This window comes from Ascidiella aspersa, chromosome 2 (assembly GCF_963924565.1).
Source record: "Ascidiella aspersa chromosome 2, kaAscAspe10.2, whole genome shotgun sequence".
Classification (NCBI taxonomy): domain Eukaryota; kingdom Metazoa; phylum Chordata; class Ascidiacea; order Phlebobranchia; family Ascidiidae; genus Ascidiella; species Ascidiella aspersa.
This window is the reverse complement of record NC_139448.1, coordinates 32,638,427-32,655,294: the sequence shown is the minus strand read 5'-3', so window position 1 is coordinate 32,655,294 and position 16,868 is coordinate 32,638,427. Positions and strand designations below refer to the sequence as shown.

The 16,868-nt window shown below is 36.0% G+C and overlaps 1 protein-coding gene across 4 annotated transcripts; it reads left to right on the top strand.

Annotated features, from left to right (window-relative positions):
* The first annotated feature begins 6,771 nt into the window (after positions 1–6,771).
* Positions 6,772–11,130, top strand: LOC146164996 (uncharacterized). 4 transcript variants are annotated; one of them, XM_083382785.1, is made up of 4 exons: positions 6,772–6,999; positions 7,289–7,453; positions 9,316–9,459; positions 10,646–11,130. In XM_083382785.1, exons 2-4 carry the CDS (start codon positions 7,318–7,320, stop codon positions 10,780–10,782), a joined length of 417 nt encoding a protein of 138 aa, XP_083238911.1. In that variant the 5' UTR covers positions 6,772–6,999; positions 7,289–7,317; the 3' UTR covers positions 10,783–11,130. The 4 variants fall into 4 exon arrangements, with proteins under 4 accessions (XP_083238911.1, XP_083238909.1, XP_083238912.1 ...); XM_083382783.1 differs by having other exon boundaries at positions 10,643–11,130; XM_083382786.1 differs by having other exon boundaries at positions 10,576–11,130.
* Positions 11,131–16,868: the final 5,738 nt, after the last annotated feature.

Genomic DNA, 16,868 nt, shown 5'->3' with positions numbered 1-16,868 from the left:
GAATTAACACTTTGAATGTAATAAGTCAAGAATCTCTATTGTTTTCCGAAAAGGCGTAGGTCAGATATGTAAAGAATAACATCAATCTAAACCATGTTTTCTGTATTATTTAGTTAATGTACGATATTTTCGACAGTGTTGCAATGGCTTAAGTAATTACCTGACTTCAATGCACTTTGCACTCAAGTCCCTGTTTACATATGACCTGACTTGACATAAGGCTTGTGATCAAAATGACTTAACATTGACTTAGGTCAATAAATCACTTACATTACTTGGGTTGAGATTAAGTATTTTCATTAAACAAGTTTTATAAAATGTTATTATTTATCTCAATGTTGCAAAAACATTTTGCTCGCTACATTTTTCGTTTTTGTTTTTGAGTCATTGTTTGTAATCGTATGATTTCATTAATTTTAATAGTTGGCCGTTTCAATATTATGTCATTAACTTGCTGTACGATGGCTTGACTGGGACTTGACTAGAGCAACTGACAAAGAGACTGGGCTTGGTGTTTTTTTTGCAAAATATACTTGACTTTAACTTAAGTTGTTTTACAAACGACTTGATTTAGGTCATTTCAAATGTCCTTTTTACAATGCTGGTCCGTCTAAGGAAACAAAAAAAGGTAACATTTAAAAAACCTGCAAATTTAGTAAGGCGGATGGTGGTTTCTTGACTCGCTGCTCTCTGAGCCTGTGTAGCTCAGTTGGTAGAGCCAAGGTCCCGGATTGATTGGAGGTCGTGAGTTCGAACCTCACTGCAGGCTAGTTGTTTTTCTAGTCTGCCCTGCTTGCATCATACATCAACAGATTCGATGAGTCTGCAATGGCTTTCGTTGTGCTAATTATACATAAGCCGTAATCGTTGGTCAAAAAGCAGCTTCCGAAGGGCTAGATCTTAGTTGTTAACACACTTTGTGTGCATGTTTCATTAAATAAATGATATGGTACTGTGGATCCCCTTCAATATGAAGTTGCTTGTACTAACCGATTAAGCAAGCATTGGCGTATGGTTGTTTCTCGACTCGCTCCTCTCTGCGCCTGTGTAGCTCAGTTGGTAGAGCCACTGTCCCGGATTGACCGGAGGTCGTAGTTCGAACCTCACTGCAGGCTAGTTGTTTTTTAGTCTGCCTTTTGGTTGCATCATTGATCGACAGATTCGATGATGCTGCAATGGCTTTCGGTGTACTAATATATGATACGTAAGACGTAATCGTTGGTCAAAAAGCAGCTTCAGAAGGACTAGATCTCAGTTGTTAGCACACTTTGTGTGTGCATGTTTCATTGAACCTGAATGTTATAACTTTTATAAAATAATAACTTACATTCCGCTGTGTTCAGATTTCACCTAGTAACAGTTGAATGTACGCATGGCTCAGCAAAGTTGGAACTTAGAAGAAACTTTACGAAAGATTCAAAACTATTTGCACAAGAAAGATGTTGAGCGGACATACACGCAAAAGACAACTTGTGTTTACCAAAACATATTTTGCATTACAGAAAGAGGTTGGTTGCAAACTTGGACAACTAGATAATTCTAGTTTTGTAGTTCAATGAATTAGAGAAAAATGCGTCTAATTTCAATTGAGAATTGTATGTTTGCGCTAATTCTAGTTCTAATCTAACTGGGATTTCACCAAAAAATGCTACTTTGTCCAACGGCATTTTTAGTATCTCAGTCGAAAAAAATAATTTGAATTAAAACTCCTTGGTCGGAACGACTTGTGTGTAATTTTTGAAAACCATATAGGCTGTTAAAAAGGAACAACATCAAAACAGGAATACTTAGCATTCACATTATTTTGGAATAATTTGCGATTTAAATGAAATTGATTGTGAATAATAAATGTAATTCTAGTTCAAATTCTAGTTCAAATTCTTTTTTTATAATAATTCGGTAATTCTAATTCTAATCTAATTTGGAAAAAAAAGAAATGATCTAATTTTAATTCCAATCTAATTTTAAAAAGCTAAAATAAATCTAGTTGTCCAAGTCTACCCAATTCTGGTTGGTTTTCGATTATTTGTTCGATTTCAGTGACCTGTTATGGACATATGTTACTTGACATTTTATTCCGATAACTATGACCAACATTTTTGATTAAAAGTATCGCCATTCAAACATAGCCAAATAACGTCATTAATATGCTGAAAAAAGCAAAATAGATCAAATTAAACGTCCAAGGGTATGTTTACAGGCTATTACGAGTTTTAGGCAGTTCAGTTGTTGTTAACGTACTATACTTTTCGTTAAATTTACTTGTAACATATTTTTTGCCTTAGATCGTAAATTATTGCGGAAATTACCAACTAAATTTGGTATCGGATCGGCACCGATACCACCCTGGTATCGGTCGAGTACCGATATTACTTCTTGACATGGGATATCGGCTCCAAACCGATATTATCGTACAAACCTATCGTACCAGTTGTAGTGTAGGCCTACACCAGCTATTAAAATAGGTCTTTGTTATAGTATGTGACGTACGGTTAAAACCCTATTTATTGTTTATCTCAACCTAATCCAGGCCCCCAACCTTTTTCTAGTAGTTGGCCAAAAGCAAACTCAGCAAGTCAGAGGTCCGTAATACATTAAGCATGTTATGCAATTCTTAATTTAGGGTTAGTTATTGCTCACTAAATCGTCGTAATAGGAACAATTAATGGGAACAATTTCCACTTGAAAAATATTTTGTGCACACGACGCCTTTGGGACAGAGCAAATTAACTTAAATGGCGATCCCCGCCCTAATTCGAAACTATACCGACCATGAGGCTACATCCTCACAGAACCACTAGACAATTCTGGTCTTCTATGTACAACGAATCAAAGCTAAATCAGACTAATTCTAATTCTAGTCTAATTTGATTTGCTTGTATGCTCGGATTTGATCAAAAATGTTACTTTGTCCAACGGCATTTTTTAGTCTCTCTGTAGAAACAAGATTTGAATTAATACTCTGTGGTCGAAAAGACTTTTTGATTTTTACATTCTAAAAAGCATAGGCTATATGCCTACACATATATAAATTAGCACACCAATATTACACCTCACATACAATATATTTGTTTTGCTAACAATAATTTTTTTGCAGAAATGAAGGAAGTCACGTTTATGCCGCTCTTTGAGATCTGTCTTCTCATTGGTATTTTCGTATGCCTTGTTGTACTTGTTTGGCTTTTACTATGTTGTGTGAAATTACTTATCAATTCGCTTCGAAGTCCATTCATACACGCCCAAGGTAGGCAGACTAGGGCTGGATGTGAATAGACCAGGGATTCTTAAACTGGGGTCCATGGACCCCTTGGGGGTACGTGAACTAGTTATAGGGGGTCCATAAAGGCCTAATTAAAATATTAGTGTATATTTGAAAAGTAATTATTCTTCAAATTATAAATGCTGAAAACGTTTTTGCACTGAATGTTTATTTAGACTCTATGGCGCTTTCACATTAAAAAATGACCAGAAACAGCATATTTTTGCAGTCTATTGGTATTGTGACATAAATTTATATGACGCCATCTCTAAAATTCCTTGCCTACAATGCTCCATGTAGGGCAAAAATAATTTTCAGGGTCTGCGGTAAAGTTTAAGAACCCTTGGAATAGACGGACTTGGCCAATGGTGTTTTTTACAATTGTAACAGTTGGGGTAAAGGGTCTACATACAGGACTTGTTTTGGAACTGGGGTCCGCGTCATTGGGGTCCGTGGGGAAGTTGAGGTCTGCCTAACATCTTTTAAAATTCGATAACCTTTGTTAACCGACGTACATAGCTGTCGTTGATTTTGTGTAATAAATACATCGCTTAGCTACTTATTATGAAGAGCTTCTCGTACGATTACTACACTGAATGTTGAAATGTATTAAAAAAAACAAAGTCTGCAAGACTTGAACCCACGACCTCAGCTATACCGAGACCGTGCTTACGCTATGGATACATTGAGCGCCAAAGCAATTTGAGAAAGTTGATAAAACGCGATTCGATGATAGGGTTAACATAATCAAAAATATAAGAAACAAACCAGAATGAAATTGACATGGAATTTGTTAAAAATTTGTTTGTTACATATACAAACATCCCAAGGGATGTGGATTAACCGGCCAAGTTTCTTTATTGCAAGACGAAAAACAAGGCGTTGGTTAAAAGTCAATACGGCGTATAAGTTTGGCGATTGTTGCAAGTCAAAATCCCATTGCAGACTAATTCGTTTTACTTTGTTATTGTCAAATGAATCCTACTTTTACATGTTTTTACTGGAAAGTTATTAATCAAAACAATTTTAATGATTCACTTTTAAAGGACTCTAAAAATCGCCCTTACAACAAGTTGGAAACCGATGCCTTGTAAACCTATTTAACAATTACAGCAGACTACGATCGAATGCAAACAGGTGGTGATACGGAAAGGCCACAAGTGCAACAAAACAATACCATTGGCTTCTTGGAGTTCATTTTTGCACTAGCCGGAGTACTTCTTTATCTATCTTTTCCTGGCGAGTCTGGTTAATATGCCGTTTTGCAAAGGTCTTAAATTCGCTTTTTTTGGTCATATTTTTATGCTGCACCAAGTTACGTTTGACATACATTCGTTGGCTGCTTTCTTAGTATACGTTATAGTTCTTTGGTCGTGGTTTGCCTGATTTAGTTTTAGGCTTTGTTTTAGACACGCCAACTTGTTGCGCAATACATTTTCAGAGAAAGTGGCTGTGGTAACGCTTTAAAAGTTGACCTGTCTGAGAATAAACCAGGGTTGCGAAGTTCGATGTACGCATGCGCATCATCAAATTTCGAAACTAATAAGGCAGAAAACTGCAAATAGTAAAGGTAGAATAGCAAATGTTGGAATATTTTCCAACCACCTATTGGTGTGGATGCATCACAAGTCAATGAGTGGGTTGATTGATATCCACCTTATTTTAGTTACGTAAATGGCTAGATACAGGCTGTAAAACAGCCGGACTTGGGACTGAATCACACATTTGACTCGGGTTTATCTTTTTCGTTGAAGTCGGACTCGGGTTATTTTTAACCGACTCCGCAGCCCTGGAAGAAACTGCATCTTTCCCCATTACACTTTGGGAGTATTGTGCTTTCCCTATATTTTTCTTGACGAATTTACTTGATAAAATACACTTATGTGCCTACGTTGTTTTTGTGAAACATAGGTAAGGGGTTGTTTAACGATGTTGAAATGATATGTCAATCTTACTAAAAAGGTCTGCATTCCTACCTATAATAACTAACTTTGCCTCGAATGATTAAAACTGTATATATACAGACACATTTTTCGTAGAAATAACATGACGTCACAAAGCTGCACAAGATTGTGACATTACAAAGTTACGGTACATCTAAAAGTGACTTAAAAGCGACCTGAATAACACCACACAGTTCGTTCATTTTATTCAGTTCGTATACTTTGTTACATTTTAGGTGTGAGAAGTGTTCAATACAAAATAACAAAGATGTTTTATCGAATCGCACAAAGCAAAAAACGCTTTTATATCGTTAATTTGACAAAACTTCATAAAAATCGTCTAGGACAAGCTATAAACTAGGGATGTTCGATAATATCGTATCGGAACCGCTACCCCATTCCAAGTTGTAATATCGGTGCTCGTCCGATACTAGGGCGGTATAAGTGCCGACCTGAAACAAAATTAACGTAGAAATTTCAGCAATGATTTGCGATCCAACTAAGCTATTCTACCTTGAAAGGTAAAGTTTAAAATGAATAGTTCATCAACTTTAGGCAACTAAAATCATTTACGTTAGAGTGTTAGACCATATTTTGGCCTATTAATCTGGAAAAATGCCTTTATAGTACAGCGTGTTGCGTAATGACGTCATTCGTTATCAGGTATGTTCGCGAATGTTTTTGTCGAAAATATTGGGTATCGGTATTGAAATAAAAGATCAAGTATCAGACATTCCTACCTACAAGCACAGTTAGATTTACGTGGAGCACAATTTGTTTTGTATTTACGTAACTAAAAACGGCAAAAAAAACAGCACTTCCACGTAAAACCAGTGTACGGGGATGCACTCACCAACCCGGAAGTGTACATGTTGCTTGATCAGGTAATCTTGTATACAACATCGTTTAAAGCCAGCAACAAGGTTTGCTGCTGTTTTGTTCGTGTTTTAAATTATAAATAGTTAGAGGCGCGTAGTACGTCAGAACTGAAGCGTTTAACTGTAGCCCACTCAAAAGCAACGTAAACCGGACGTCAACCAACACCTGACTACAACGGTCCCTATTTTTATAGGTCCAACTATGGTGGACTTAACAAAGGAAAATTTAGAATAAAGGAAAGAATTTAAGAAAAGGTTGCGGCTGGGTCTTTTTATTTACCAAAGGTTTATCGGGGAATTTCTGTTTTTCTGCTGTGCAACCTGACCCACTATTGAGCAGGTAAAGCAACGATCAACGTAGTTAGGATCCGCGTTGAACTGCGCAACAAAAAAGGTAAACACGAATATACTGTTGCTGCCAGACAATAAGCCCGTTTATATGCACCTTTGGCAAAAGAACAGCACTTCCACATAAAACTAGTGTACGGGGATGCACTCACCAACCCGGAAGTGTACATGTTGCTTGATCAGGTAATCTTGTATACAACATCGTTTAAAGCCAGCAACAAGGTTTGCTGCTGTTTTGTTCGTGTTCTAAATTATAAATAGTTAGAGGCGCGGACGTACGTCAGAACTGAAGCGTTTAACTATAGCCCACTCAAAAGCAACGTAAACCAGACGTCAACCAACACCTGACTACAACGGTCCCTATTTTTATAGGTCCAACTATGGTGGACTTAACAAAGGAAAATTTAGAATAAAGGAAAGAATTTAAGAAAAGGTTGCGGCTGGGTCTTTTTATTTATCAAACGTTTATCAGGGAAGTTCTGTTTTTCTGCTGTGCAACCTGACCCACTATTGAGCAGGTAAAGCAACGATCAACGTAGTAAGGATCCGTGTTGAACTGCACAACAAAAAGGTAAACATGTATATGTTGTTGCTGCCAGGCATTGTTTCAATTGTAAAATGTTTCTCCCGGTAGTTGTTTTTGGCGGAGGAAAAATTCTACAATTGAAAAAAGGTAAACTTATTAACCTTTTTGTTTGTGCTGTAGTTTAATAATGATAAGTAGGTACTATAGGTAAATCCTGGTATGATATGTCTTGAACAATGAGCCATGCTGCCCTGAAAAAAACAGATTTCCTAGAAAAAAAAGGATTCTAAATTACAACTTTTACAAAAAATAACTTACATTCCGTTGTGTTCAGATTTGACCAAATAACAGTTGAGTGTTGCCATGGCTCAACAAAGTTGGAACTTGGAAGAAACTTTACGAAAGATTCAAAACTATTTGCAGAAGAAAGATGTTAAGCGGACATACACGCAAAAGACAACATGTGTTTACAAAAACATGTTTTGCAAAACAGAGCGAGGTTAGTTGTCGTATATTTGTTCCATTTCAGTCATCTATTATGGATATATGTTTCTTAACATTTCATTCCAATGCCTATACCTGATATTTTGGATTAAAAGTATCACCATTCAAACATAGCCGAATAAAGTCATTAACCCTTCAACTGCTGAATTCATAAGGTCATTAAGATGCTCAAAAAAGCAAAATAGATCAAATTAAACATTCATGGGTATGTTTTCAGGCTATTACGCCAATGTGCGTTAATGTGAAGCAGTTCTTACTGTTAACGTACTGTACTTTTGTTAAATTTTTTTTTGGCTTAAGATCGTAAATCATTACTGAAGTTACCATATAAATTTAGTGTCTGATCGGCACCGATACCATTGGTATCGGATGACTACCGATATTACTTCTTGGCATAGGATATCGGCTTCAAGCCGATATTATCGGACAAACCTATTGTACCTGTTGTAGTGTAGGTCTATATCAGGGGTGGGCAACTTACGGCCCGCGGGCCATATTCGGCCCGCCAACGCAAATCATCCCGCCCACGACCTATTTTACAAACTGGGCACGGAGCGATATCTCATATTTTCTAGCTATTTCAACTACGGAAAAGCAAATATTTCTATGCGCTTTGCGTTAATCTTATTCTCCCATCGTGTGTAAATTGCAAAATACCCTAGTTTTATTCCTGATTAACTGACGTTGCGATGACATTAAGATGCGTAAAGTATACATAGCTATCATGTAACGGCCCGCGGAGACCTTTTTGAGTTTGATTTTGGCCAGCGACTGGAAAAAGTTGCCCACCCCTGGTCTATATACTAGCTTTTAAAATAGGTTTTAAAAAGAAATTCTGTCTTTGTTATAGTATGTGACGTACGGTTAAAACCCTATTTATTGTTATAATACTTACCTAAACCTATAACACAGGGCCAGCATTCTTTTTCTAGTAGCTGGCCAAAACCAAACTCAGCAAGTTCTCGGCGGTCCGTAATAAATTAAGCATGTTATTGTTGCAATTCTTAATTTCGGATTAGACTTTGTTATTGCTTAACAAATCTTTGCTGTATGTTTATAAAAGATGGAACGCATTGGCAAAAAAGTTATCTAGATTAAGTTGGCGACACTTAGGAACAATTTCCACTTGAGAGTTTCGATTTATAATTTCCACTTAAAATATATTTTGTGCAAACGACGCCTTTGGGACATAGCAAATTAACTTAAATGGCGATCCCGCCCAAATCCGGATCCTTACTGACCATAATGCTACATCCTAACAGAACCACTAGACCGGGGCTTCCCAACCTTTTTCAGTTCGCGGCCTACTTTTAATGCAAGTTTTATTGTGTGATCCACAATAAGATGTGACCAAACAAATAAAGTTGCATAAAACCTGTATCTTTACTACTGGCATACGCACTGAAATTGTTAATGCGAAAAACACATCTAATTGTTACATATTTGTCACATGGTTGCTTAATGTTACGTAATGATAATGCAATAATTTCCCGATCTAAAAGAAAACAGTAACATTTAGAAATGCTTCGCGACTCGCCTGAAATAGTGGGTTGCGACCCAGCACTGCACTAGACAATTCTAGTCTTCTAATACAACGAATTAGAGCACAATCAGAATAATTCTCATTCTAATCTAGTTTGAATTGCTCGGTTGCTCGAATTTGATCAAAAATGCTACTTTGTCGAACGGATTTTTTTATTTTTTTCGTAGAAACAAGAATTGAATTAGCACTTGCACTTGATTACTACATTCTGAAAAGCATATATGCCTATAACACATATAAAAATTGGCACACCAATATTTACAGCTCACATACAATATATTTGTTTTTTCGCTAACAATGTAATTTTGTTGCAGAAATGAAGGAAGTCACGCTTATGCCGCTCTTTGAGATTTGTCTTCTCGTTGGCATTTTCGTATGCCTCGTTGTACTTGTTTGGCTTTTTCTACGTTGCGTGAAATTACTTATCAATTCGCTTCGAAGTCCAATACACACCCAAGGTAGGCAGACTAGGGCTGGATGTGAATAGACCAGGGGTTCTTAAACTGGGGTCCATGGACCCCTTGGGGGTAAGTGAACTAGTTATAGGGGGTCCGTGAAGGCCTAACTGAAATTTTAATGTATATTTGAAAAGTAATTATTTTTCAAATTAAAAGTGCTGAAAAAGTTTTCGCACTGATTATATGTTTAGACTCCATGGCGCTTTCGCATTTTTGGGAAAAGGGACGGAAACAGTAGGTATTTAAAGTCTATTGGTGTTGTGACTTAAATTTATATGACGTCATCTCTAAATTTCTTGCCTACAGTGGTCCACATGAAGCAAAAATATTTTTCATAGATCTGCGGTAAAACAGTTTAAAAACCCTTGGAATAGACGGACTTTGTTTACATTGTTTTCACAATTGTAACAGTTTGAAAAGGTCTACATGCAGCCCTTATTCTGGAACTGGGGTCCGCGTTATTGGGGTCCGTGGGGAAATTTTAAGGGGTCCGCGTACATCTTTTAAATTTCGTTAACCTTGACGTACATAGATGTCGTTGATTCTTTGTTATAATAAATCGTTTAACCGCTTTTTATGAAATGGTGCTAGTACGATTACTACACTGAATGTTATAATACATTTTTTTTGAAAAAAACGAAGTCTGCAGGACCTGAACCTAGGACCTCAGCTATACCGAGGCCGTGCTTATGTTATAGATACATTAAGCGACAAAGAAATTTGAGAAAGTTGATAAAAATGCGATTCGATGATAGTGTTAACATATAGTCTGTACTCTAAGAAACAAACCAGAATAAAAATCAATCTAACTATTTACACGGAATTTGTTCAACTCTAATGGTTTTAGATATACGAACATCTTAGGGCAGTGGTTCTAAACATTTTTGCACCGGTGGCCCCTTTTTGATGCTTTCAAATGGTCGCGGACCCCTAACATATTTCTGGTGTGATATCTGTAAATCAGTATGTCTGCCTATAGTGCACCTTGTGTTGATTAAAGTAACACACAACATCAATTTACTTTATGACACGTTTAAGTGATTTCTGCTGCTGCATCGCCGAAGCAAGTCCTGAAATGCGTGGTTGTGTTTATTAATTACTAATCCACTTTTAAAGGACTCTAAAAATCGCCCTTTGAACAAGTTGGAAACCGATGCCTTGTAAACCTATTTAACAATTACAGCAGACTACGATGGAATGGAAACACGTGGTGATACGGAAATGCCACAAGTGCAACCAAACAATACCATTGGCTTCTTGGAGTTCATTTTTGCACTAGTCGGAGTACTTCTTTATCTATCTATTCCTGGCGAGTCTGGTTAATCTTAAAAAGATCTAAAATTCGCTTTTTTGTAATATTTTTTTATGCTGCACCAAGTTACGTTTAATATGCATTCGTTTGCTGCTTCATTTGTTTTCGCTACAGTGCTCAGGTCGTTGTTTGTCTAATTTAATTTTAGGCTTTGTGTAAATACGTTAATTGGTTGCGCAATACATTTTCAGAGAATCTTGCTGTTCTGACAATATGAAAGGTGACCGTCAGGGTTGCGGAGCCGACGTGCGTATGCGCAATAACAACATTTCGAAACTAATAAGGCAGAAAACTGTAAATAGTAAAGGTAGAATGGCAAAGGGTGGAATACTTTTGAATCACGTATTTGTGTGGATGAATCTTATGGCACCTCAATGAGTGGATTGACTAGTATCCACCATATTTTAGTTGCGTAAATGGGTAGATACAGTCTGCAGGGTTGGAGTCGGATCAGGGACTTAACGAAATCGCACGTTTAGCCGGAGTCAGACTCGGGTTTCTTTTTAAAGGCCGGAATTGGTCTCGGAAGTTGGACTTGGATTATTTTTAACCAACTCCGCAACCCTGAAAGAAACTGCACCCTTCATTTAATAAGCCGACACAAGGCATCCAAAATACATTTTGAGAGTATTGTGTTTTCCTGTTGTTTTGTTTGGCGGATATTTGATAAAATACACTCATGTGCCTACGTTATGAATTTGTAATACATATGTAAGGGGTTGTTTAACGATGTTGAAATTATATGTCAATCTCACTAAAAAGGCCTGCATTTCTATAACTAACTTTACATAAAAATGTAAAAAAAATATACATATTTAGATATATTTTTTCGTAGAAATAACATGTTGCACAAAGCAGGACAAACTCGGGATGTTATAACTAGGGCCATTTTTATTTTAACCTAAAAAAAATTTTTTAACTTTATTTTTATCAAATTTTAACTTTATTTTAACCTAACGAAATTGCTTGTTTGTAGAGGCCACAGTTCTTCCTTGAATTGATGCCAGTTACCCAAACATAATATTTTTGTCGATTTCAGACCCAAACGTGATATTTTGTCGCAAAGTCAAGGTGTTTTATGGATTTTAAAAAGTGCATCGTTTTTGTGGCGATAGATTAAGCTTGCTTAGGAATTTTTGTATTACAGAATGTCAGTAGGCTATTCCTAAAAATTCAAACTGTTGATCTTATACAATGTATCCTGTGAAACAGAGTTAGAGAGGTCAATAAACAACTTATCCATATTTTCCTTGCTAATTTTTGCCCACATATGCGATTCCCGCAGTTTTAAGCAGGGCTGGGGAACCACCGTAAAATAGCATTAGCTCCGGCTCCAGCTCCGGAGCCATAAGGCAATTATTAAATGGCTCCGGCTCCAGCTCCGGGGTCGTAAAACTCATATCCTTTGGCTCCGGCTCCAGCTCCGGAGCCATCAAACACACACCCAATGACTCCGGCTCCAGCTCCGGTGCCACCAGTCACTTATTTAATGGCAAGTTTTAAAAATTGCTTTTGGCTAACTAACGTTGGAGATGGAACAAAATATAATTTCTTAGCTTAAGCACCACAAATTGAAAAATGGCTCCAGCTCCACAAAAATAATAAAAATAGCTCCGGCTCCGGCTCCAGCTCCACAAAAATAATAAAAATGGCTCCGGCTCTGGCTCCGGCTCCGGCTCCGGCTCCGGCTCCGGCTCCGGCTCCGGCTCCGGCTCCGGCTCCGGCTCCGGCTCCGGCTCCAGCTCCACAAAAATAATAACAATGGCTCCGGCTCCAGCTCCCAGCCCTGGTTTGAAGTACCGGAACACGTTTTTCCGAGTTAGAGCTTTGGCTGCCCGGTTGTTGTCCGGACTCTTTAACTATACGCTCTTAGGCAGAACACGTGCTAAAATACAAGAATGGTTAAAACGAATATGACAACGGTGTCCCGTGTAACGATCACCTGCATGTAGGTACTTTCGAAACAACGAAAGTGCCTGTGATCCATGCGAGTCTGCGATAAACTTAAAAATAGAGTTAGACCCACCAGGCAACATATCAATAGATAGAAATCGCTCTTCTGCACTGTCATTCGATTAAACACCAAAATTAAACACCTGAAAGGGGCGAAATGTCAGCACGTTTAAAATTAAACATGTTTAAATTTCAGGTGTTTAGACGTTTTGCCGTTTATTCGGTCAGGTGTTTAGGGCTAGTATTCAGTGTTTCCAAATCAATTCCACAAAAATTTCATTGGGTAAACCATTTTATTGCGCGAAAAAGGTGAAAAACAACACAAAAAGCTCAACACAGTGAAAGTTTCAAAAAATGTAAAACTTGGAAAAGAAAACTACACATTAAAAATTGAAGTGCTTATATTAAAAAGGAAAAGGTGTAGGATAACGGAAAACTTACATAATACACAAAATAACATGTTGCAAATGGAGACAATGAAAGTGTTAATGCAAACAAAAATATATATGCAACAAAAAATAAAAAAGTAAATAAAAACAACAAAAAAAGATATATATTTTTTAATATGTATAATTTCTACACTTGGCAAATTTTCAAAGTGGGGTCTTTAGTGGGTTGTTTAAAATCATATTGAGTTATAGAATAAATATCGCTTGTTAAATACAATGAAGGTGTTTATGCAAACAAAATTGCGTATGTGATAAAAGTAAAAAAACAGATAAAGAATATATTTTACAAAGTTGAACCCTTTTTTATAAAATTTATAATTGCTATGCTTGGCAAATTTTCAAGGTTGGGCCTTAAGTAGGTGGTTTAAAAACATACAAACACAGAGCAACTTAAAGTTAATTGATAACTTAAATCCTGTGCATATTAACAGGCTCGAATATCAATGAAATATAACTTAACAATTTGTTCAAAAGTGCTGTTCTTCCGCTAAGTCTAATTTAACAGCCATTCCATCCACTAATATACAAATGCAGAAATGCTGATGTGATGTACAAAGGTTTGCCCAATAAAGGCCTTGAAGAGCTTTTCTTGACGAGTTGAGCATGGCTGCCTAGAAAATAAAATTTAGATCAATATAATATACATTGCAATAATTAAATTATACACTGTCACTGAACAACTTTTTTATTTTATTTGCCTAACATAGTAACAATTTGAAGTTACCATCCAGAACCACTACATGTAATGTCATAAAAACATGTTTTAGTCTGTCACTAATCACCACAAAACATATTATTAAGACATGTACTAATTTGTAGCATTAGGAAATGTTTTATTTATGTTGCACTGTAACTCAAGGGCGGGCAACTTCTCCGGTTGGCGGGCCAGATATGGGAAAATGAAGTACTTGGCGGGCCGGATTAAGTACTGCCAAATCTTGCATGTTTTGTCGCATAATGGCCGCTAATGTTGTACTCTTTACACACGGCCACACTTTCATTGCACATTAAACATACTGATTACTTCCCGACTTGAAGAAAAATAAACTAAGTGCAGAACTTAGTAAACCGAAAATCAGTTTGTTTGGAACTTAAAGGAATAAGATAACAATATTTCGCTACTAAAAGCATCATAAGTATAATGATTTTAGTTGCGAAATGTGGATCATTTAAGGCCGGAAACTGTCTATGGGCCGCTTAAAATCCCGTATGTTGCCCGCCCCTGCTGTAACTGAATGACAGTGCAATGATTGCGAAACAAGTTAATTTTTATTGTAATTGATATCTTCATAACCGACTAAAATTAAAAAAAAAGGTTCACCCTACTTTGAAAACAAATTAAATCATTATTTCATACAAAAAGTTAATATGTGTGCCAGATTATTGTATTGGACATTATGTGCTATTAAAATTTGTGCTTAAACTAGTGATACACAATGTAACCCCCAAAAGTTGCCCATTACTGGGACATTCAGACCAGACACTATACACAACATATATAAATTAAATGTATTTTCCACAAATTTAAAAAAAATTGAGTTTGTTTACCTTGTGATCCATATTATTTTGTTGATTTCCACTTGCACTTTGTCACAGACTTTTATTTTCCCATCTTGCACTTTGCAGTTAAAATTGCTGGAAATAAATAAAATTATGTAAACTATATAATTTATTAAAGGGCCAGTAGCACTCCAAAAGACTACAGATTAAATTTTACATTTAAAATTTCAATGTAAGATTTAAATAATGGAAATGATAAATTCAAACTAAAACAAAAAAAAGTACCTCAGAAATTTTATAGATTAAAAAAACATCAAAATTGGCGAAAATGCTGGAACAATATGTAACATATTTTTTTACATATTCTATGATGAAAGATTATAAGCAAAAACTTATATATTAGCCAATTTCGAAAGGCAATAGTTTTCCTCGCTGGCCGCTACATATGAAATAAAAGCCAAATACGAATAAACTATTTTCATGTAAAACATGCAAGTAAAATGTAATTACATTTTAACCTTGATCGTCCGTGAAGTTGTTTTTGAAGTCGAAAAGGGCAATTTGTTTGCTGTCATTGATTTCCCTGAAACAAAGCAGTGTAATTAAGTATCTTTAATAATAATAAATTGTTAAAAGCATACTTGATAGTTTAACAGAAAAATTAAATTTCTATTTAAAAGCATACAAACCTTAAATGTTTCATCTAAGATAATCCTTTAATGTGTACAAAGTGTAAAGCCATGAATCATCATGAAATAGTATTTTACAACTTTCATTGCTTTTGGATTGATAAATGAAATACCTATAATTCTGAAACAAAAACCACAATTCAGTCAATTCATTTTCCAAGACATGGCTTTTGGAACATACATTTCAGATTCTGGCGCTGGTCTAGAATCCTACCACAACGAAACACCATTTGGGTTAGGGTGCTGGTTAGCGTTTGGGTTAAGGTGGGTCAAGTATTATTATTAAACAAAAAATATAATAATACTTGACCCACCCACACCCGAACGCTAACCCGCACCCTAACTCAAATTTTGTGCGTTGATTTTAGAACTGTGGTAGGATTCTAGACCAGCGCCCAGATTCTCAACCTGACAGTCTTGCACAGCTAATAAAACATTATTACTACACATTTATCAAAAGTATATTAAAGTACATATGTCACCACTATACACATTAGTATTTGTTTAACATAAATGTTAGTAACTCGAAAACCAAATATACGCAAAACCGGCTTTAACAGTAATGTATAACTTGTAAAAGTGCTAAGCATTTTCTCTGTTTGAGGTTTCAATATCCCGCGTTCGTCACACGCCAGTGCGTTGTTCAGCGGACCGAATCAATTTCAAATACCTTATGATTTATTTATTGAATGAAATTTATATGTACGCAGAAAATTGTATTGAAACAAAACATAATTACTATAGTTAGTTAAAATATATCGTAAATCAAACACTTAATAAAGAATACTTACTGTTCGTCATATGTCAAACCAGATAGGCTTGGTCAAACAATTTAATCTTGAAAAATATATAAGCTTCATTGCAATACAGCTTTCCTTAGAATAAATCTGTGCCGTAGATTGTTTTCATCGCGCGTTTTTTTATTGCTGGCGCAATTTAAGTAGGTCATGGCGGCACAAGACCGCACAGCCTCGCTTTGTGCTTTGGTATAAAGCTATAGGCAAGCTACATTAGTGAAATCAAATATTGGATTAAATGGCACGTTGAGCACACTAACCCGTATATTTATTATTTCCACATTTACAAAAATAAAATAATGCCAAATAGGCCGAACAGATTTTAAGTTAGGAAACCATGACTTAAGTCATTTTGTTTATTGTGATCTGTCACGGCCATATATGCTAACTTGTTAAATATTTGACGAAATCGATAGACGCAATCGTACATAAAACAACCGCTCAGTGCTTTAAAATAACAATACCTCTCTCAACAACATCCCATCACATCAACATAAATGGCTTAAGATATAACTTTGCAAGAATGCATCGAATTAAACACGTCTAACAATCAACGTGTTAAAATATCAAGTGTTTAATCGTCAACATGTTTAAAATCGTTAGTTGTGCTTAAAATCTCCCAATATTCGTTGTTAAACACGTCAAAATATCAGGTGTTTAGCATAAAATCGTTCAGGTGTTTAGAATTTAAACATCAAAATTCAAATTA